This window comes from Lolium perenne, chromosome 5, assembly GCF_019359855.2.
Source record: "Lolium perenne isolate Kyuss_39 chromosome 5, Kyuss_2.0, whole genome shotgun sequence".
Classification (NCBI taxonomy): Eukaryota; Viridiplantae; Streptophyta; class Magnoliopsida; order Poales; family Poaceae; genus Lolium; species Lolium perenne.
The window spans coordinates 237,159,894-237,182,448 of NC_067248.2; the positions used below are offsets into that span (position 1 = coordinate 237,159,894).

Below are 22,555 nucleotides of genomic sequence, written 5' to 3' on the forward strand. Positions count from 1 at the left end.
TTGCAAGAACATCACTGTGCAAAAGATGTAGTACAAGCAAGACACAACCTTCCATTATACCGGCGCTGCTTATATTCAATCAAGCAGATGACATACTTACACGCAACAATCACGGAGCAAAGAAACAAATAAAAAGTTGCTTATATTCCATCTATGTCACTGATCTGAAGTTTACTTGCTATGATCTGAAGCTCCGGCAGCAGCAAGAGCCGTGCCTGCTTGGCCTGGAACTCGACCATACTATAGTTGTCTGGTAAGACGGCCTTGGCGACGTTGAGCTTGTTGAAGCGCACCATCCACACGGCGAGGAGCAGGGCCCTAGCAGGGTCAAAGATCCTGGTCCTGGACATCACTTCGGCAGCGTGAAGAGTTAGTACGTACTAGAAAATGGATTGAAGAGCACTGGTCAGTTGTTCTCGGCTTCCTTCTCCTTTGCTCGATGTAGAAGAAGGCGACCGTTTAAAGCCGTTTAAAGGAGCGCTGGTTATTACACCGTATCCATCTAGCAAGCAATGACCAAGCTCTCGAGTACGAGCTTGCTACGTGCAACCTGCATGAACCTCCTGCCTCTGAAAATAACAATAGGTTAAAATAAAGAATCAATACAAAATGGTAATAAGCTAGAAAAGATTGGTTTTAGGTGCACATAGCGTCATCACTGCGCCGGCAAGGTCTGCAGGGGTGTTTGCAGAAGACGAAAGTAAAGCAAGAATGGATACAATAAGCTCATTAGGAAGATGATCGAAGTTGCTTCCTCCCGGAGCAGAAAATTCCTCATGTGAAATCCTGCTCCTCTTGTTGGGCTTCATACCGTGCTCTACCTAGACACAGAGAGGTTTTGCTATTATTGTTGTTTGTATCTGACGATGATTTGCTAGTTTATTTTGATTTCTTAAATAGGATGGAAAACGTCGGGTCGTTGAGTTTCATCTGGAGATTTGATTGTAGTACATTCAGACTTTACAAAAAGTTGGCTGTTTACAGTGTTGATTCACCTTAACCTTTACTGCAATTTGAAATGCAGAATTAAATCCCATTTTTTAAATTTCTATATTGCGTCTAAATTTTTCATCCAACCAAGGGATAAAAACGTTTGGTCATTTTAATCAGCTAATTTCATCTCATTAAAATTTGAGGAGCGTCTCTGGTATCCTTACTCTCCGACATAATTTAGTGGAACCTTTTAAGCTTGAAAAACGCAAATGGAAAGACAATAAATTACAAAATTTCCAAAACTGTTTATAAGATGAGAAGAAGCAAAAGCTTTAGCATAGCACCGACGGATGCATACATTCAACAAATACTAACTTACAGAAGTGTAAGAGTTAATGCACAGACATACTAATTTTCACCTTTAGAGCAATATATGTAACGTCTAATTCTAATGCAGGCCATCGCTCTTTGAATTATCGACTGAACATGTGTCCATTTGAGCACTCTAGAGCAGAAAGTGAAATTGGCCAGAAAAAATAGCACTCGAAAACTACAGGACTGATACTGATAGGTTCAATACACTGCAAAAGGCACAGCTAACTGTAGCTCCTACCATAATTTAGGGATCGAATGTACTAAGATCATGTAAACAGAAATAAGGACATCACTTGCTTTTGGTTTGATCGATCTGAAACATCAAATCCATTTACACAGCAAACCCCACAAAATTTAGCAGAGAAAGGTCAGAAAGAAAATGCAAAGTGCAGATTAGAAAAAAAGACAGGGAACGTATCAGCATCACCAAGGCAAAACAGAACGACCTAACATTGTTCCGGTCTAGAAGCATAATAACTTGGCAAATTCGAATGAACTTACCAAAACACTGCTGCTTGATGTTTCGTTGCTGCTCTGAAATCTGAACCATCAGGCTGTTGGATCTACCGGACATGGTGAGGAGCCCAACACTTAGCCCTTACGGAAGTGGATAGTCTTGAAGAAAAAAAGCAACCGCATGGGGGACAAGATCTGGCTTCCTCCAACCCCTTACCGTGAACCCGCCAGCCACCATGGCTACACGACAAGTCGGCCGGCGGCGGGGGTGAGTGGATCATGACCGGAGGCGTGCCGCACACGGTGGTGCTGGGCGACAGCGGTGGGTCACCATGGATGCGGGATTCGGGCGGAGTGCTGGACTCGCCGTCGACTCTGTGTGATGCAGGGGCGGCCGGATGCGGGCAGAGGGGGAGCAGGGATGGAGATGGGAGGCGGGGGACTGCAGGAGTGCAGGAGTGCCGCGCCATGGAGGGAGTGAGGCCGGGCAGCTCTGCTGGGGGGAGGCGACGCGCAGGAAGCGATGGGCGATGGTGGGGATCAAGTTGCAGGTGAGAGTGTGGTAAAGAAGCAGCTGGGGTGGAGCGTGTGGTCTGGCTGCCAACGAGCTGCGCGAGCGGATATGCTACTCTCGGTGCGACGGCGTTTGCCTGTTTCCGTTAATTATTGGTGCTCTCGCAATGCAGTTTCATGCTCCCATGTGCAGATCCGGAATGATGTGCTGTATATCCAAGGGCTGGTTAGGTGTGCATAGTTAGCCACCATGGTAGCCCACTATTTTGGATATATATGCAAAATAGTGGGCTACCATGGTGGCTAGCTATGCATAGCCATACAACCGTCCGATTTACTATAGAGATAATCGCGAGATCACAGAATTTTAACGGGAAAAGGCAACGCCGTCGTATCGAGAGTAGCATATCCGCTCAATTAGCAGTTGCTACTTTGCTAGACCGCGTAGCCATTTTCCACCGCATTCCCAACCCCACCCCATCCCAGGACGTCCCACATCCCATTCCCCCTCCTGACCCCATCCACAGACCACGCGAGGTCGCAGACTCGCCCCTCTCCTTCAGGCCGGCGGCCGCATCCGTGAGCCGCCTCCTTCCCTCCCGCGGCAGCACGGCGACCATGCTCCCCATGCTCGTGCTTGATCCCATCACCGTGACCACCTCGGCGTCTCCTTCCCGCGCATCAACCTGGACGGCCTCGTGCCACCCGCCGCGCTCGCTCCGGCCCCGGCGCCGGCGATAGAGGCGGAGGTGGGCAGCCTGACGGTGATGGAGGCGCGGGAAGGTGCTGCGCGTCACGCAGATGGAGGCGGCGCGCGGGTGCGGGCGTCCCGCGTGGGCGCCGTGCCTTACGTCGAGTTCCTCGGGATCTCGATGCAACGCCGCGCGGGGACGGACGCCGGCCCCAACCGTCGCGCGCGTGCTCGACGAATCCAGATCGGTCATCGTGCTCGGCAAGACCGTCTTCCGCAGGCCGTCACGGGACGGTGCTTGATTACTCTGTTTTCCCCATCCTTTTGTGGTCTAGTTGTAATTTGCAGTTAGCACAGACAAAAGATACGAGTTGGTTTCTCTCATTCTGCTCCCTCCCTTGTCTTGTTAATTTTATAAATCCGGGCGATCGGTTGCACATTTTAACAAGGCTCGAGGTCCGACGAGATTTTCTTGCATGTTTCTCCCAACAGAAAAGAACCAAAGTTAGGGGGGATTTTACCCAACCCGTTCCTCCAAGAAGTGAGTGTCTTTTATTCTCTCCAAACCCTTAAGGATTGAGATACTTTCGACCATTGAGATGTCTTTGGGTTGGCTTATTTCTTGTTATTTTGCCTCATCCAATACATAATTTTTTTGGGGAAGTGAGTTCATCTTTATTTCTTGTTTGTTCTTGTTCAATTGATTTCGAACTTCAAACTCTGCTGTAAGGAAAAAGGTTGAAATTTGGTTATCAATTTGCATATTTAGACGTCGCCATAAGACTTCCACTCCTTTGGGCACCCCTAGTGGATTAGCAAGCAGCTGGCTTTTTTCTTTTCTTACAAATCATTGTCTAGGCGAGCTCAGGACCATTTGAAAAGACGCGATTCTCTTATGATAAACAATGTGCACCCGACTGTTTGATCCAACAAATTTCAGTTCTGTAAGTTTTGATTCTTTTGGTACTGCATTTATCTACGTTTTTACGTTCGGGATTCAAGAAAGTAAGCGCGTATTTTGTTGTAGGGGAGTGAAGCCGTTTGTGGAGCCGGCGCCGCGATGGTGTGCTCGCTAGACTTCGACGACTCGCTCGGCTTTTCCCCATGTTTTGTTTTGCAGGCAGTTTAGGCGGACGTGAATAGGAATGCAAAACCACATGTCTGTCGAGGAGGACTACCATCTTCCTGCCGAGGAGGACCAGGGTGGCGCCTTGGCGGAAGGCGCTCTTCCATTACCAGCTACATGCCTTACACGCCTTGTTGTTGCCGTCTGCCGACCGCCATCGTCGACACGCACGCAGCTCGATGTGGCCGCCATGTATGTCGAGTTGAAATAGGAATGGTCATTCGACGAGGACTGCCCGCTAACGATCGAGGAGGACCAAGGTGGCGCCCGGCGGAAGCTTGTCTGCCATTACCGGGTACAAACCTTACTCTTTCCGAACAGACATGGATGAAGAAGGTCGCCGAATAAAGCCTGGCGCCATACAGAACATTATGTTCAATCACCGTAGTTCCATTCAAGTTCAATCTTTTCTTTTAATTAGAAGCCATACACATGTATCCTCGAACCATCTGCAATCCACAATGCATGTATGGAAAAAGAAATGTAGAGTATAGCACAATGTGTACTAAAAAGTTCTGTTGTATTACCAATGAATGTATGTCTTTAATATTGAACGAAGTTCTGACTATATTACCATTTATATTGCAACTAAATGTGTACTAAAAAGTGTAGCACAATGTTTTTGCTTTTGAACAAACTGTCGTTTTTATGAACTCTCGTATGTATTACTGTCCAAGAAATGACGTTTGAAGAGTGCCAAATTTCTCCTAGCAAAAAAAATACCAAAAACTGTATTTTTCCGTGTCATCTTGTTAGTTTTCCACATGCCTAGTTGAGGATTGCTGGACACACTCTACACATGCTTGTTCAAAATGAGCAATGTCCGATTGAGCAGTAATTTCAGTTGTATTTTCATTGTACATATGCCTAGATCAATGTCTTGCATATTTCATTGCTCCAACCAGATGTAGTAAGCAACAACTTGCTAACCGATACAAACCGCACTCAGCATGTACTATCAAAGGCATGCAAATGCCAGCTCTTTCCAGTCTAGACATGGCAAAATGAACGACAGTGAGTAGCTGTATTTGGAATGCCCATACACTTTGCATTGCAATCTGTATTTGGAATGCCCATACACTTTGTATTGCAATCTGTATTTGGAATGCCCATACACTTTGCATTGCAATCTGTATTTTTGAATGTAGTTTCAGCTGGAATACCATGCATGTTACTATTACATTTTCCTTGCTACAACTAGCAACCTGGCAGCTGGCTAACGTGTCTGTAATATTCAGCGAATTTTTTACTGTATCACCATTCGTATTGCAGATACATTTGCACTTGAAACTGTATAACACAATGTATACGATTTTGAACGAACTGCCATCTGGAAGACCTTCCGTTTGTATTACCAAGTGTATTACAATGACAGCTAGCAGTATTGGCAGCTGTCTAACGTCTCCAAACCAGGAGGTAGCAGCCCGTTAGTTGATTCCATTGCCAGCCATAGGAATCTTGCTCCGTTCAATTTTTTGCTCACTATATCGGATGGTCAAGGGAGGGTGCGTAGCTAGCCATGCGGGTAGCAAATCCGCGTCGATATATATATATCGTATATAAAAAAAATGTATTCCTCTCTCGTGCTTATCCCTACTTCGCTAACATAACCGGACACACTGTTGGTGAAATCTTTTTTTAGGAGAAGACTTTTTTATTGAGCGGAAGGAGAAGACTTTGGTGAGATAGGTTTTTTTTGGCTTTATATTCTGGAAATTTATTAATTGGTTCCAGTAGGCCGGTGCCGTAGTGTTTGTGAGCTCAGAGCCCATGCTCTTGGTGGGCCTATCTTTTAACATGCTCCCGTGGCCCCTACACTGCATGATTAAGCTGGCAAACCCACGATAAGAGAGGGGCTTTCCTGCAAAACGCGCGCTAAATAAGAATCTCGCGCAGAGACGTATCCACGCTCTCCTCCTCCACCTACTCCCTCCTCCCTCCTCCCGTTCCGAGGCGGCGTCGGCGTCTCCTCCCCGCACCGGCCCTCTCGCCGCCTCCACTCCGGCGACACACCGCTCCGATCGCGAGGAGGGAGGAAGATGCTGGGCGCCGCGAGGAGGCAGCTCGGATCCGGGCCCGTGAGTGCCGAAACCTCTCCCACCCCCGCCCGCACCCTGCTTCGTCCCCGATCATTTCCCGACGCCCTCTCTGCGTTCGATCTGGGACCGCCCTTTCTGACGACGGCTTCGTTGCTCCTTTATTTTTTTGCGTGCAGATGCTGGGGCAGGTGCTGCGGAGGCTCCGCCCGGCGGCGGCGGCGGCGGCGTCCACGGAGGCGACGAGGGCGTTCTCCGCCGGGGCGAAGGAGGTGAGCGCCTGGCCCAACCCTACTTTCCTAATCGCGCGCGCCGCATTGGTTGGGCGTGCAATGACGTGGCCGGGGTTCGGTCAATTCTGTTGTTTCGCTTGTCCAAGGGCCGTTTGACTCACTGGATATTATTGTCTGCTGCTTGGTTTTTATTCAGCGCGTTGGCCATTACGACTTTTATTCCTGTTATTATAATAGATAGGTCGTGACGTAGTGATTGTTATAGTTTGGAGTTGAGAACTTGAGATGGGTGGTTGGTTCTGAAAACGGTTGCTGGATTATGATATTAAATCGACGTTGTTTAATAGGCAGTTTTGTCCCGGTCCTGTTTGATAGGTTTTTTGGGGGGCATGTTTGTTAATTAAGCTCCGAACTGTATTACACATCTCTAGTGTAGTATTCGCTAGGGTAGCAGAAATGGCTGCTGTAATGCTTCGATGATTAGTTGCTACTACTGTGTATAAGTTAGTTCTGTGAGTTGTGAGTTATGACTACCTGCTGATGCCGGGTTGTGCGGGCCAATGTCCTCTGGACTGTTGCGTCGAAGCATGGTTGATCACTTTATCCTACTATGCATGCTTTTGACAGTTGGTTGCACAGCTTAGAACATGGGATAGTTCCTTATACATTGAAACCCCCTTATTTGACTTTAGGATATCTGCTTATGCAGGTCAGTCCTATCCATGTCCTTTTTTTCTGGTTTGTTTATGAAGATGTGATATACCTATTGACCGCACCTATGGCAATACAATTGCTCTACTTTGGAGAATAAATGCCCACTGATTAAGATTGGGCAAATGCTATTCAAGTCTTATATTGGCAATATATTCCTTACACTGCTCTTAACTTTCTTAGCCGGCATCTTCTACTTTTTTAGTTAATTGCACCAGAATGAGAATCATTAAAGATGGCTTGTAGTGGCCATTGGTGTGATTGATTGTATATGTTATTGCCCCTTTTCCCCTTTGAGTGCTTTGGGAACATCAACAAAGATGGTTCCTGGACTGACCAGCACATAATTGTTAGTTCTGTGTGGTCTGATTTATTTCCCTGTCTTGGAAGTAGAAATGGCATGATTATCTTGTTTATGTGCTGTAAATATTTTCCATTGTATATTTGTATTGAGAGTTATCTTTTGAGAAGTAGGTTCTAGTTGGGAAAAAGGAGATCTGGCCTCTTACTTTCCAAACTAGTGTTTTTTGTTGTTGTAAAACTTGCAAGGCATGTCACCAACAATATTGTTTACCTGTCCAGATCACTGTTCGCGAAGCATTGAACTCCGCACTAGATGAAGAAATGTCTGCTGATCCTTCTGTCTTTGTAATGGGAGAAGAGGTAGCATTTTGAATCGATTACATTTTCTTTCCTTTTTAGTAGCTTCTTTTTTCTAATACCTCTTATTTTGTTGGTAGGTTGGAGAATATCAAGGTGCATACAAGGTGTGTTACATTTGAAGATTTTTTTTTTCTTTTAAGTCCCATCGGCAACTGATGTCAGTTTGTAGAATTAGTATTGATCTTTCATGGGTTTTCTGCAGATCACAAAGGGCTTGCTTGACAAGTATGGTCCTGATAGGGTTCTTGATACACCAATTACAGAGGTTTCACTCTTCAAATTTTTTAACCATGCAATTGTTGCTGTCGATTCATACATTTTTAGATTGAAGCAGTTCTGCTTAAGCATTTATCTTCTATTGTTATTCTTGTCCAGGCTGGTTTTACAGGCATTGGTGTAGGCGCAGCCTATCAAGGTCTCCGACCGGTCATCGAGTTCATGACATTTAATTTCTCAATGCAGGTTAGTCATTTGCTAATAAAGTATTAATTTAGCAAGGACCAAATGAACTTATTTTATCTGCTTGGTTTAAAAGATGTGAATGCGTCCGAAGGCTAATTTAGGATAATCAACTTAAATTTATGCTCTACAGATTGTGTAACTTAAAATGGGATAAAATGTAATCACCTCTGGAGAAACATATGGTTATATACATTACTACGCTTAAGTAGTTCGAAAGCATCGCAGGGACTAAATCAGGAGAATTACCTTAAATACATGCCTTACTAACTGTGTAATTTCAAAACGAATATAATGTAATCACGTCATAAGAAACATATGACTATGTACGTTGCTACCCTTTAGCAGCTAGATGTGAATGCCAGCTCTTACGGCACTTCTTTGTTTCTAATTTTCTGAAAAGCATTTCACTGTGTAACTCGTCTTCAGTTAGTAGTTATTATGTGTTCACAATGAGCTCATTGTATATATTTCTTACTAGCGTTGTTACCTAGATCCTAGTTTAACAACAAATGTTAATAATGTTAACGATAAGCTTTGTCAGGACTAATTTGTACAAGAAATAGCTTCTATGTTTGGCATTTACATTTGCATAGTATCTATTATTCTTGTTAGGTACTTTTTTTGGTAGAGTTTACATTAGATATAGCTTTCAGGCTTTGTTCGTATGAAGATCAATGTATAGCCTATTATTAACTATTGATGTGTTAACCTATACTATAATTAACACAATCTTACACATGCTTTACTCATTTGACTGACAATATGTTTTTTACTTGTGGTCTTTTCCGTCTCTATATAGAGATGCAACCAATACGGGTCCACGTTTATATCAGACATTCCATTTTTCGCCAAGTTTTTTTTGAGGGGTCTATTTGTTTTGCAAGTTCTTCTCATGAGAACGATTTTTTTCCATTATACTAACTGCAAATTTTAATTTCTTATGATCTATAAGACTTGCTTAACAATTTATATTGCATATCCAGGCAATCGATCATATCATCAACTCAGCTGCCAAGTCAAACTACATGTCAGCTGGTCAGATAAATGTTCCTATTGTTTTCAGAGGACCAAATGGAGCTGCTGCTGGAGTTGGTGCTCAACACTCACAGGTTTGTAACAGGGAATGGCTTATTGCCAGTTCATCTTAGCACTTGAAGGATTTAAAAAACAGCTGGACCTTTGGATTTGAAAATAGTAGTTTTATTCCATTGTTATGTTGTTGCCCCCTGTGTGCTCTTGTTTCTAGCGGGTCCACTAGCCATGCAAACCTCTTCGCTAATATTAAAACGATGATGTCATAAATAAGTAATTCATTTTATGGAGAAGTGTTTGTAGCTCCCTACCTAGTGGCAACTAGCCCCCCTCCAAATTGAATTATTTTGCAAAGTTCAGGGATCTAGATGCCTGTTTTAAATTCCAGAGGGTTATGTAAGCTCCAAAGGTCAGGGGTTATCTGGATTCTTTCCTTGATTTTTAGCCAATATACATAAATTATCATTGTGAGAAATAGGTGTAAAATTGGTTTATTATCAGCTCCTAAGATATGCTCCACTGTCTTCAGTACATTTTGATGACTTCTGTTGGTTTAATAATTGTGTTTGAACTGTTTTACAGTGTTATGCAGCTTGGTTTGCACATGTTCCAGGACTTAAGGTTCTGGCTCCATATTCCTCAGAAGATGCTCGGGGCTTGCTAAAAGCTGCAATTAGGGACCCCGATCCTGTTGTTTTTCTGGAAAATGAATTACTGTATACACATCTGACCTTGCTTAGATATTTATATTTTACTAGATAATATCTATCATTTCATTGAGATGTTGGTATGTTTTTCCCTACAGCTATGGAGAATCATTCCCTGTTTCTGATGAAGTGCTTGATTCTAGTTTTGCTCTGCCAATTGGTAAAGCTAAGGTATATGCATGTTACGTCCACGTGTTCTGAAGGAAACTTATCAAGCATTCCCTGCTTTAAATTCTTTATGGTTTTCTATGGTTTCTGTAAATGAATGCATGGTTTTCATCAGACGCATTATGCACTTACTGAACTTCTATGCAGTATGCCCTTACATCTGGGTCTCTTTCTTTCTCTAGATTGAACGCGAAGGTAAAGATGTTACAATTACCGCATTCTCCAAGATGGTTGGTTATGCTCTTCAGGTGTGTCATTCTATACTTGCTAAATATCATGGGAGGAGGATGAATTCTTACATTGTCAGCTCTATAGTATATCATATCTTAATTCTGAATGGAGTCTAGTTTGGTGCACTGGCATTCTTTTGCTCCTTGTTAAACTGATATGCAAAGTGCCATTTCGAAAAATCCAGTTTTCTGTGTATTTTGTATTTTTGTTCTAGTAGAGGGATTTTCTGTTGAACAGATGGATTGTAGTACTCTTTCAGCACTTGAGTGTTGCAGTATTATAATGCTCAGTTGGTTTACAGGCTGCTGAGATACTTTCCAAGGAAGGAATTAGCGCCGAGGTAATATCTTTTGTTTGTGCACAATGTATCTTGAGTGTAACTATTGATAGGTTTTTTCTCTACATGGTACATGCCCTTGATCTTCCTTATTTTCTGCTGACATTTGTAAATAGGTGATCAACCTTCGAACAATAAGACCACTGGATAGAGCTACCATTAATGCATCTGTTAGGAAAACAAATAGGCTGGTGACTCTTGAAGAAGGCTTCCCCCAGCATGGTGTTGGTGCTGAAATATGGTTACCTCTCTCTCTCTCTTCACATACACACCCCAGCAAACTTGTGTAGTAGGAGTTCTTCTGACACATGCCCTGTTTTGTTTGCAGCATGTCTGTTGTAGAAGAAAGCTTTGAGTATCTTGATGCTCCAGTGGAGAGGATTGCTGGAGCCGATGTACCCATGCCCTATGCTGCCAACCTCGAGAGATTGGCTGTTCCACAGGTTCCTGCATTTTTTTCTCCCCAATACATTTTATTGCTTAAACTTTCACAACTATGGCACTTGTGCATGATTGCTAACTTTTCTAGTTGCATCCATTTATTTTCTTCTGCGCAACTGTGGGGATTTAGTATGTTCAATCATTGGCATTTTGTTTTGGGGGCACAGGCATCATGCATGTAGCCTTACTGCATCGGATGGCAATAGTGGCTGTTTTAGTATCATGTGAATCAATTGCCTATCCTTCAGAAGTGCATAGAATCTGTAGCAGGCATACTGTATGTGGAGGGCTGGTTGCTAGCTTGTTTCCCATGCATACATTTGAGTGAGGTCGGATTTTGGGAAATATTTCATCTTTGCCAATGAACTTATTCTGTTGGTTCCTTTTGAGCATTATTTTTGGAATAACGTCATTTGACCATAGATTTGAAAGCACATGCCACACGAAAATGGGACACACCAGTATAGCCTTGCCAACATTTTTTCACAGCCTAAAATCTTCTAAACTTTCTGTGGAATGTTATCTGCCACCCTGTTTATGCCTGGAGGTGTCCCTCCATAATTTTAAGTTGGTGATTCTCTGCCGTGTTGTCTAGCTGTTGATACCAGGTGGTGTCCTTTGTGGTCAAGGTGGTCACACATCAGTATTATTTGTTTTGTTTGTAATGCTTGATGCTTGGCGTGTGAAACTGGTTGTTGCATGTCTCTGGCAACATTTAGTGGTCCAAATTTTCGTTGCATCTGTAACCTCACATTATTGTCAATGGTGTATTTGGTCTGGGGCTCCACTGAAAAGGGACGGCTAAAAATTCTGTCTGCCACCAAATTTCGTGCTACAGCGTAGTTTCTGGTTTTCTGCACTGCACACAGGCCTGTAGAATTGCCAAATACTGTGATGTTATTAGCATGAGCAATGTGAACGAATGAAACATGTTCTCTTGTGCACACTTTGTAATCCGTTGATCTTCTTTTCTTGGTTCTGCTCTACTCAACAATCCTTTCTCTTGTTGCCGTTGCAGATCGAGGATATTGTCCGTGCAGCGAGGCGAGCGTGCTACAGGGCGGTACCCATGGCCGCAACAGCCTGATCTGAATTTATTTTACTTCCTCGGTTCTCACTTTGGCGGGCGAGAAAACAGTGTGTTCCATAATGGTGTCCACAATTGCCCAAACTCATTAAATTTTGTAGATGTGCCATGGCATCTTATTCTTTTAGCTGCAGTTGGATCACTGCATTCCATTGGCGCCCCCCACTTTCTTGTTGTGAATTGTGCGGCTTGCGTTGGCTGATGAGTGTTTGGATTGATCCACATGGTCTAATCATGACTTAGTGGAAAAGTTTAGGCAGGGTGCATGTGCCAAGTTGTCATTCGGCTAGGTCTCGTCACAGCCACGGCTCGTGTTTGTCTGAAACCTTTTTGCTGCCCATGTGGCTCGTGGACATAATATCTTCTCCAGGAAGCAGTGTTTAGAGTATCTCTAACAGAGCCCGTAAATACGTGAACTGAAAACATCGAGTTGAAACTCGATGTTTTTAGTTCGAAAAATTGATATTGATGGCGCATAACAAACTACGTAAACGAAAAAAAAAACTGTAAAACAATATATTCCCTGCCATTAAAGACCCACCTGTTAGCTTTTTCTCTTTTTACTCATTTTCCTTTTTTTAAAGTCTTCGAGGTCTTCCTCTCGAGCTCTCCCTGCCTGGCCCCGTGCCCGTCCTGGCTCCGCCCCGCCCACTGTGTCGCCAGCCCTGCCCCGAGCTCGCTCCGCCCCCCTCGTCGCACCGTTGGCCCTGCCCCAAGCTCGCCCCGCCCAGTTCGACCTGGTGCCGTCCCGCTCCACACTGCCCTGTGTTGGTCCCGCCTCGGGCCGCCTTGCCCCATGCCGCTACGAGCTCGCCCCGCCTCGCCCCACATTGCTGCGAGCTCGTCGCCCCGCGCCGCTCCACATCGCCCACGAGCTCGCGCCACCCTACGCCGGCCACGAATTTGGCTAGATTCCGACGACTGTACCAACGGAAGCAGTTGGTCTCCTCTGAAATTTCAGCGCGCCACGAATAGTTTTGTGTTCAGTTCGCCCTTTCAGCCCCTACAAATCCAGACCGAGTTGGGTTTTCGGTCTCGGTCCGAATTTTTTTTCTCGGTTTTGACTCATTTACGGTGACTGATCTGCGCCATTTTCTAAACTAAACCCGTAAATCAACAGTTATTATTCGGTTTTGTCCAGTTTACTGGGGCTTTGCTAGAGATGCACTTAGGGTGTGTTCGGTTCTAGAACGAGAGGGAATGGAACGGAATGGTTCCATTCCGAAGTCATGGAACGGTTCCGACCCCGTGTTCGGTTCGGCAAAAATCGAGGAACGGAACGGTTCCGTTTTCTGTTCGGTTGGGGGAACTGGGAATAGAACGGAATATCCATAATCATGCTTAAAAAGCTAATAATTTGAGCTTAAACTTAATCTTCCGTCTCAAAATTATAATTCACAGATTATTTTGGCTCAAAATATTTGCACAATGCTCAAATCAAATTGCACAAGTGCTCGGGCGGCTGCCCACGCGTGCTCCCGCCGCCGGCTGCTTCGCGCCGCCGGCGGCGTGCGTGCCTGGCTGCCTCCTCCACCGCGGGGCCGCCGGCCGAGCTCCGTGCGTGCTTGGCCCACAGCCGCCGCGGGGACGGCGGCCGAGCTCCAGCGCGTGCCTGGCCACCTCCTTCGCCGCGGGGCCGCCGGCTGAGCTACCGCGCGTGCCTGGCCGCCTCCTCCGCCGCGGGGCCGCCGGCCGAGCTCCCGCTCGTGCCTCGCGCCGCCGCCGCGCGTGCTCGCGCGTGCTGGCCGCTTCCTCCGCCGCGGGGCCGCCGCCGAGCTCCGCGCGTGGCTGGCCCAGCCGCCGCGCGTGCTCGCGCCGCCGCCGCACGCGTGCCTGGCCGCCTCCTCCGTCGCGGGGCCGCCGGGAGCTGCTGCGTGCTGGTCGGTGGGAGCTGCTGCGCGCGTGGCCGTCGAATTAGCGAGTTTAATTTTTCAGCTTAGCGAACCGTTCCTCCTCATCCGGCCAATTCGGTCGCACGGGTTGGTTCCGCATATTAGAGGAATATTCCCTTCCGTGGAACCAGTTGGTTCCGTTCCTCGTAACCAACCGAACACCCGAACGAGCGAAAAGTGCGGAACCGTCCCGTTCCGTTCCTCCAGATTCCAGAACCGAACACACCCTTAGACTAGTCACAATGAAAAGTATCATACACTAGTATCATGCATATGATACTAGTTTATGATACTAACCTCACAATGCATAGTATCATAAGATAATATCATAGTATCATCATATTTAATGTTTTGTAGAATCTCAATGCAAATGTGTGTACATGATGTGTTTGCCATTAAGTTTTCTACTTTTACGTGCTATGATACAATATCATATTATGATACCACTCTCATCTCTCACCTCATTAATTGGTGTGCCACGTCAGATTTTTGCCAACATGCCATGCATGATACTACTTATGATACTCCCATTGTGGCTAGTCTTACCATGTAGTAGCAGGGAAGGGCAGGACAGTGCGGAATACGCAAGAAAAATAGGTGAAGCAGCTCCATGAGTTTCCAAAAATGAAGGAAGTGTCCAGTCGACGGCTACATTTTGGCAGCTGCCTAACATAAGAGCAAGTACAGTAACGTCTAGTCAGCTGGCTACAAAGATTAAAATAATATATTTATGTCTAGTTGGAGGAGAGAGAATGTAAGTGGGCTCTTATGCAAGAGCTAGCTCTATCACGTGCTTCTAGGCAATGTGTGTGAATGAAATGTGGGCCATCAATTGAAAAAGTAGTACATTCTTATAGTCAATTATTGTACTTGTTGACTACATGTTAACTATAAATAACATACTAGCATTTTGCTTATAGCCAACAACCGGTTGCTCTAACAAATCTCCATTGCTACAATGACGAGGTGTCCTCACCTACATAGACGGTGCGACGACAGTAACAACCTTGCTAACACACATGATCCAGTCAAAGATACCTGTCATAATTGAGCCCGGACCGGACCGGTGCCCGTGAGCACCGCTTTAGTATTAATAATCGTCATATGACACCTCTATCTTGCATAGACCAGAATAACAGGAGCACGTTCTAATATACAAGCTGCTGCTGCTGCTGCTGCTGCTAGTATTATTATTATTCTTTTAAAATATCTACATTCAACCCTTGAAAAATAAGCCGAAAAGGGGCGTTGCGTCCAAAGAATCCCTGCCTAGCCAAAAAGGTCGCTCGAGTGACTCACACACAAGACGCAGCAAACCGTGCAAATCCTATTTTCGTCTATAGCACTCCTACTATGTCTGCTTGCTTTCCGAAAACGCTGTGTTTGACCGGACCAAAGACCGCCCGCAACGCAACGCAGCATCAAGCAACATCTAACTAAACAAAGAGAAACGGATGGTCCAATTAGACAGGCACCGATCTAAACCTAGCTAGAGAGCGACGGGGTGTGTGATGGCGGCCTTTGACCAGGCAGAGACCGGGGGCACGAAATCGAAAGCGTAAAAGCAACCCTACCCACCACCGAGAAAGAAAGAAAGAAAAGGCGGGGGTGATGTTTTTGCTCCTGGGTGCGTATGCTCCTTTTAGTTTAAACTGCGATTTTGATACATTTTAAAATATCAAAAAATTTCAAACGAAAAATTCATGTGTACATCTTCACATGCTAAGTGCGACCAAAGTCTTTCCATGAAAGATTAACTTGTAGTTTGAGCTGTGTAAAAAAAGACAAGATTTAGTGCTGAAAATCAGGCTTTTTGTGAGACTTATTTTGTCTTTTTTAGATCGATCACATAAAATATCGGTTTTTCGCGAAACTGCACGAACGCACATAGATTGTCGAGATGTAGGTGCGAAATTTTTTGATAAATTTTTTAACAATTATAAATATGTTTTTTAGGTGGAGGGAGCATACGCACCCAAGAGCCGAATTGAATTTCCGAAAAAACGCGCGGACTATACTAGTACGACCCCAGAACAGTTGGCCAAGAAAAATACTATGCTACTACTAGTACTAGACTAGACTACTAGTAGAAGAAAAATAATCGGAAAGGAACCGCTCGCGCTTCGGCTCGCGGAAAAAACAATTCCCCACCCATTTCTCTCTCTCGCTCGCCCGAGTCTCAGTGGCAGTGGTGGTAGTGGTGCGCGGCGCGGGGGGCTAGGGTTTCCCCATCCGCGAATCCGGCTCGGGCGCGTCGGTCGGGTGAGCAAGGCTACCGCGATCTGCTCCGGCCGGCCGACGGCGCCTGATCTCGCGGCGGGCGGGGCTCGGGGATGAAGTCGTCGCTGCGGAAGCTGCGCGGGTTCGCGCTGCAGCGCCACGAGCAGCGGGCGGACCGCCACCGGGACCACTCCACCGCCGCCAAGGCGGCCGACGAGCTCCTCGCCGCCGCGCAGGTGCGCATGCTGCCGCCGCCGCCGCTTATCCCTTCCATTCGATTACACTGTGCGAGTAGGCGAGCGCGGGCGGATGGAGATCTCGCGAGGGAGGAGGGGCGGCTGGGTGGGTTGGGGGGTCAGGTTTCGCAGCGCGCGCGCGCATAGGGAGGCAGGGCGAATTGTTCGCCATGTGTTTGTCGGAGCTGGCGTGCGCATGGCGCCTGGTCTGCCATCTCGATTCTCCGGGAGTTCCTTCTACGCGGAGGTAACATGGGATGCAAGCGTTCCTGCGGATCTGCGCCCCATTTCGGTAGGCACGGTTTCAGGAGACCGTCCTAGCTCCTTGAATCGAGAGGGAGCCAAGACCATGGTGCTGTTCCCTGCTGCGAAATGCGTGGATTAGTAGTTGGTTTCTGGGGGGATTCTAGATCGACGCATGCTCACACTCAGGGGTGGTACATGCGCTTCTGAAAGCACAGTTGTTGAGTCAAGTACAACTCTTGAGTGAGAACAAGACTTAAAATCCGATAAGTGTAGCTCATTAAGATGCCTTCTAGTGCTAAATTAGGGTGTCATTTTACTCAGTTTTTCTTACTGAATCTTATTGGGTATGTCGCTACTTCCCCGTTTTCAAGTGTCTGCTGGATTTTAGTGCTTCTTCCGCAGGTGTGCCATTGTGCATGGGCATTTTCTGGCAAACTGTTGCTTGTTTGAGTGGGAAAAAAATACTTGGAATCTAATAACTATGGCTGCTTTAGTCTGGTACCCAACAAGCCTCGTGATTATGCCTCGTAGTAAACTAGGGCCACATTTTGGCATTTTACCCCATTTGGTTATTGGATCTCATTGGATATGACAAGAATTCCCCATTCCCAAGTGTCAGTTCGTTGAGAATTGTTTAATAGTTAAAAATGAAACTGCCAAGTGAGGGCTATCCCGAGTAATGAAATAAGTGACAGTGTATGTGAAACAATGAGGTGATATTTACCAATGGTGCAACCTAGTCTAAAGTCAAAAGTAGCTGCCCCTGTCAAAACTCTTAGTTTCCCATTGCGTCAATAAGAGCTCATGTACCAGCGTTTTGACAATTTTGTTTGAAACTGCTCTTTTACTTCCAACAGGATATGGCGGATATGCGGAATTGTTATGATAACCTGCTTTCTGTTGCGGCAGCAATAGCAAACAGTTCATATGGTATTTTTCTTGTCTGAAAATATTTTGCTTCTAGATATCAGTTATGATACCTTCATTTCAGTTCATTTATGCAGTGCTTGGTGCAAATTTTTTGTTGATCATTTCCTTTTGAGTAACTAGGGTTAGCTGTCCTTCGTCAATTGGATGGAAATAATCTTCACTTGAACTTTATCTATTTCTGGTTGAATAGAATCACGCATGTGAAGAAATTTCATGGTTATTAATTCACCACTATCTTTCTAGGTTGTTCTGACATTGTGTGACCTCAGTTTATTTGCATTTTGGTCACATTTATCATATACATGACTGTATGGTTATAGTTTTGTATCAGCCACAATTCTCGGTACCTTGAGTCTGTACTGGATGCCAATAATTAGTTGGTGTATGTGTGCAGAGTTCTGTGAAGCACTGCAAGAAATGGGAACTTGTTTAGTGAAGAGAGTCACACCAAATAAAGAAGGAATTAACGGTAATCATGTTGTGTTTTTTTTTTTTACTTTGAGCGGTAATGCTAATACATTATTATAATCAGCTACCATGGTAGCATTGTAGCCACATCAGTTAAGTTCTTAATGGAAGATGAGAATGCGTAGTAATTAGGGCTGTTGAAAAAAGGTTTGGCTTGACAAGTGAAACTGTCCTATACGATTTTTTGTACTATCACTAAAGCTGACACCACATGCTAAGAAACAAAATGAACTAGCATCTCAGCTGGTTTTGGCCAGGCTGACTCTTACCCATGATTGAACACCCCTAGTAGTTATGCAGATTATTTACACTAGGCAGTTGTAAGTACCTTCTTGGTTGCTCCCTTTTGCAAGAAAGTAGTCACCGTCACATGAACAAAATTAAAGAAAAGGGTGAGCAAAGAACGCTAATGTTTCCTTGTAGTGTTATTGAATGTGACATATAGCTTCTGATTGTTGCATACTCTGCTACTTGATGCTTACATTTAACAATATCCTCCCAGATAAGGTTTTGCTGTTGCTCGGGAAGTCGCAGTTTGAACTTCGGAAACTTGTAGATAGTTATGTAAGTTTCTAATTGCTTATTATTGAAGCTACAAATTTACTGTGATCTTCTACCGCTGATTTTCTTCGTCATCTCTTCTCCTCAGCGTGTTCATGTTCTTAATACCATTACCACTCCATCACAGTCTCTTCTTAATGAGCTTCAAACTGTAGAGGTATGGTTTTAAGCAATATGTGCAACTCTTCTATGTTCATGCCCCTTTTTATATGGTCATAACAGATTGATTTGTTTGTATCAATGGGCTCATATAGACTTCATATTATAGCATGGGCTTAAATTTAAAGTTCAAATTCATTCTACGTCAAGAGAAAAACAAGAGAATCAACAGATAAAAGCCTACTATTGAGAGACTTGAATTCTTCTTTCCAATGAACTCACCACAGTGTGATTGCATATAATATGTTGCCTTTAATATGTGTTATGAAGTCACACCAGGAGATTGATACCCAAAATGGGAAATTTCATAACTTGATACCCAATATGTGTTATGAAGTCATCATGTGATATCATTACATATCATATGGTGTTGCACATGTGATGTCAAGTTTCTGGTTTGAGCCCAGTTTGTTGTTTTGTCCTAAGCAGGTTGATGGCTTAAGCTTTTTATGTTCCAATGAAATATAGTACTCCCTCTGTCCATACAAGGATGTCGGAGATTTGTCTGAATTCGGATGTATCTATACACTAAAGAGTGTCGAAATACATCAAAATTTAGACAAACTTTTCACATCCTTTATGGACAGAGGTAGTATTTGTTCTAGCAGGTGCTTGTTTAAAGAAACGTAGTATTTATAGTTTGAACCTTTAGACAACCATGTCTATTCATTGAGGAAAAACACTTAACTAGTGGTAAAAATTCACTGCAGGAAATGAAGCGCCAGTGTGATGAAAAACGGTATGATGTTTGTACAAATTTTGACTTACGATCTTACCGTGGTGACATGGTTCTTAAGTTTTTAATATTCCTTCCAGAGATTTGTTCGAATACATGCTAAATGCACAGAAAGAGAAGGGGAGATCTAGGAATTCAAAAGGTGATAATAGTGCATCAGAGCAACAATTGAAACAAGCTCAGGAAGATTATCAAGAGGAAGCAACCCTTTTTCTATTCCGGTTAAAGTCATTGAAGCAAGGACAATTCCGAAGTCTTTTCACACAAGCTGCTCGGCACCATGCTGCGCAGGTGTACATTTTGGTTACATGGAAATATTCCTCCTTTATTTTGTTTTTTCACACTGCAGAAACTTACTTTCTGAAATTGTTGATATTTTGTGTCGACCAGCTAAATTTGTTCAGGAAGGGCGTCAAGTCTCTTGAGGCTGTAGAGCCACACGTTAGGCTTGCTGCCGAGCAACAACACATTGATCATCAGTTCAGTGCACTTGAGGAGGAAGATTACTCTGTTGAAGATGAAAATGATGACGATTACAATGACAGTCATGATGGAGAGCTGTCTTTTGACTATGGAGAAAATAAGGAGGCCGCAGAAGCCGGTCATGCTTCCAGGAGTCCTAGAGAGGTAGTAATATGCTGTAAAATGCCAGTCTATCCTGAAATTCTCATTCAATTTATCTTCTTTGTCCTGCCCAGAATATTCTAGTTTGTTTACATTGATTGTTCCTTCTGTCTTCTGAGTCTGTCATCTGATTTTCTTATTTTCTCAGGAATTTTTTGATAGAAGTAAAGGAGACTATTCCTCTTTTGCTAGTGAAAGACAAAGACTTGTAAGTCAGTCAGCTCCACTTTTTCCTGAGAAAAAGCTTGAGACAGCAGAAAGGGTAAAGGAGTTGCGGCGTTCTGCAACGAGGAAATTAAATACTTACGTTTTGCCTACTCCAAATGATGTTCAAGCCAGTCCTCAGATAGTTGCAGGAAATCCTACGGGTGGATCTCCTGTTGGGAGCAAAGGTGCATTCCATTCATCCCCACTCAACCCGAGTATAAAAGTGGGAGATTTAAGAGACAATAAGCTACCAAGTCCTGCCAGGTTATCTAATGCACAGTCAGTGCTGAAGGAAAGCAATATCAATAATGCACAAATAAGGACGATGCTCCCAGTGAGTGATCTGGCTCTACCAGGCTATCATGAGCTGAAGATTTCTTCTGACAACAAAAAAGCAAAGAGGGGGTCCTTTTCTGGTCCAATTCCTCTCCGGCCAAGGTCGACCGAGAATATTGATGTTATGGCCGCAGCGCCGAGGCACAGCTCTGCACATCAGCCAACAGTTCACGTGAGAGTGTCCCCTAGTTCCTCGCCACCACCCTTATCCTCCCCCAGAATTAAGGAGCTTCATGAGCTACCCCGACCGCCTACTAGCGCATCAAGAAATACAGCATTTCCTAGTCTAGTCGCTCACTCTGCCCCGTTGGTACCAAATTCTGCCCCTTTGGCACCTAGAGGCCACTCAGGGCAGGATCATTTTAATTTTAGGGTTAGACAAACACCACCGAGTGCTCCACAAACTGCATCGCCTCTACCAACACCACCTGGGCCTATAGCCCGTAGTTTTTCTATACCCTCTAGAGGCATAAGAACAGGTATTTCAGACGGTAAAGGTACAGAAGATCATCACGATAAAGGGGCCGCCAGAATGAGCCTGTCTTCTATTCCTTCAGCTCAAACTGTCTTGGACGACCGTCAGCCTTTGTCAGCAGCTGCCGAGTCAGTTAAGAGAACATAGGGTGAGTTTTCATTATGTGTAGTTCTACAGCATGTTCTCGAACTTGGTATTAGTAACCTAGCAAATTATTGTTGTTATTGGAACATGGAAAACACAGCTGCTCTGAAATAGTTATGAAGTTTCTTTTTTGTGAATTGAACTAGTTATGAAGTTGACTGTCAAATATGAAGGGGATAGGATAGTGATGTCAATGATGCCGTAATGAGTATGCAGTTTTGCATTGCCCCCCATGGTTTCTTGACTACTTTCGAGTCATAACATTTCTGCTTTACAAACTGATTTTGAGCGCCTTGTTTTACATAACAATGTTGGCTAACCTTTCTCCCCTTTAACCTTTTCTCTGAAGGGTATTTGGCGTGAATGTGGAATTTTATTGTATACGAAGGCTTGGCCAGTGCCTATTCGTGGAAGAATATTGTACATACTAGTATGTGAAGCCGGCCCATATTGCAAAGTAGCTGGCGTTTCGTGTCACCCTATGGTTGAGAATGTAGTAGTGCAAATAACAGAGTTGTGGAATAAAATCTCCATTTTTCGCTCCGACCAATCTATTTGTTTGGTGCTTAGGTGTGCGTCCATGTGTTCCTCTGTTCTCACGGTAAAGGAATTATTAAGAGAAATATGAGGAACTTCATGCTGACGGTATTTGAGTTCACTATTTTTTTAGTTAATGCTGACGGTATATATCTTACGGAATTCTTACACTATGTCCTAACCTCATTTTACGAACTCGGGGTTCTAGTGCAGTTTTATCCTTTTTTTGAACATCAATATACTGGGAGGTGGGGGCCCCCGCATCGTCCCACATTTTTTATTCTAGAATGGAAATTAAAGGCTGCAACCCAAATCCGTCAAAATGAAGCAGCACTTGGGGGGCTCTTGGCTCCTTCATTTTGTTACATCGTTTCTTCAAATTTTGCCTTTTTTTCTTCTTTGAAGGGAAAGCCTTCTCAAATTTTGCCTTTTTTTCTTCTTTGAAGGGAAAGCCTCTTGGCGTTTTATTTAATATATCCAGTTGCATCCCCAAACCGCGCTGGATCGAGCCCAAACCGCGCCGGATCGAGTGTTGGGGGACGTGTTTTATTTGTGTCGCTTTTGGGGGACGTGGCTCCCCAG

The 22,555-nt window shown here is 44.5% G+C and overlaps 2 protein-coding genes and 1 long non-coding RNA gene across 3 annotated transcripts; 2 read left to right on the top strand and 1 right to left on the bottom strand.

Moving 5' to 3' along the window:
* Window positions 1–28: 28 nt before the first annotated feature.
* Window positions 29–2,385, bottom strand: LOC127302353 (uncharacterized). Its single transcript, XR_007852857.1, has 2 exons — window positions 1,810–2,385; window positions 29–569 (listed from the first exon to the last, which is right to left on the bottom strand). It is a non-coding gene; the product is annotated as an uncharacterized lncRNA (long non-coding RNA).
* A 3,602-nt stretch (window positions 2,386–5,987) lies between these two features.
* LOC127302354 (pyruvate dehydrogenase E1 component subunit beta-2, mitochondrial) lies at window positions 5,988–12,367 on the top strand. Its single transcript, XM_051332789.2, has 14 exons — window positions 5,988–6,172; window positions 6,310–6,402; window positions 7,657–7,737; window positions 7,815–7,841; window positions 7,940–8,002; window positions 8,113–8,199; window positions 9,183–9,308; window positions 9,814–9,947; window positions 10,037–10,109; window positions 10,289–10,354; window positions 10,639–10,677; window positions 10,791–10,915; window positions 11,003–11,117; window positions 12,134–12,367. Exons 1-14 carry the CDS (start codon window positions 6,134–6,136, stop codon window positions 12,200–12,202), a joined length of 1,137 nt encoding a protein of 378 aa, XP_051188749.1. The 5' UTR covers window positions 5,988–6,133; the 3' UTR covers window positions 12,203–12,367.
* Window positions 12,368–16,213: 3,846 nt separating this feature from the next.
* Window positions 16,214–22,079, top strand: LOC127302358 (uncharacterized protein At2g33490). The gene is made up of 10 exons (XM_051332794.2): window positions 16,214–16,550; window positions 17,654–17,726; window positions 18,121–18,195; window positions 18,697–18,758; window positions 18,844–18,912; window positions 19,625–19,653; window positions 19,731–19,941; window positions 20,041–20,277; window positions 20,423–21,440; window positions 21,786–22,079. Exons 1-9 carry the CDS (start codon window positions 16,428–16,430, stop codon window positions 21,437–21,439), a joined length of 1,896 nt encoding a protein of 631 aa, XP_051188754.1. The 5' UTR covers window positions 16,214–16,427; the 3' UTR covers window position 21,440; window positions 21,786–22,079.
* The last annotated feature ends 476 nt before the right edge of the window (window positions 22,080–22,555 follow it).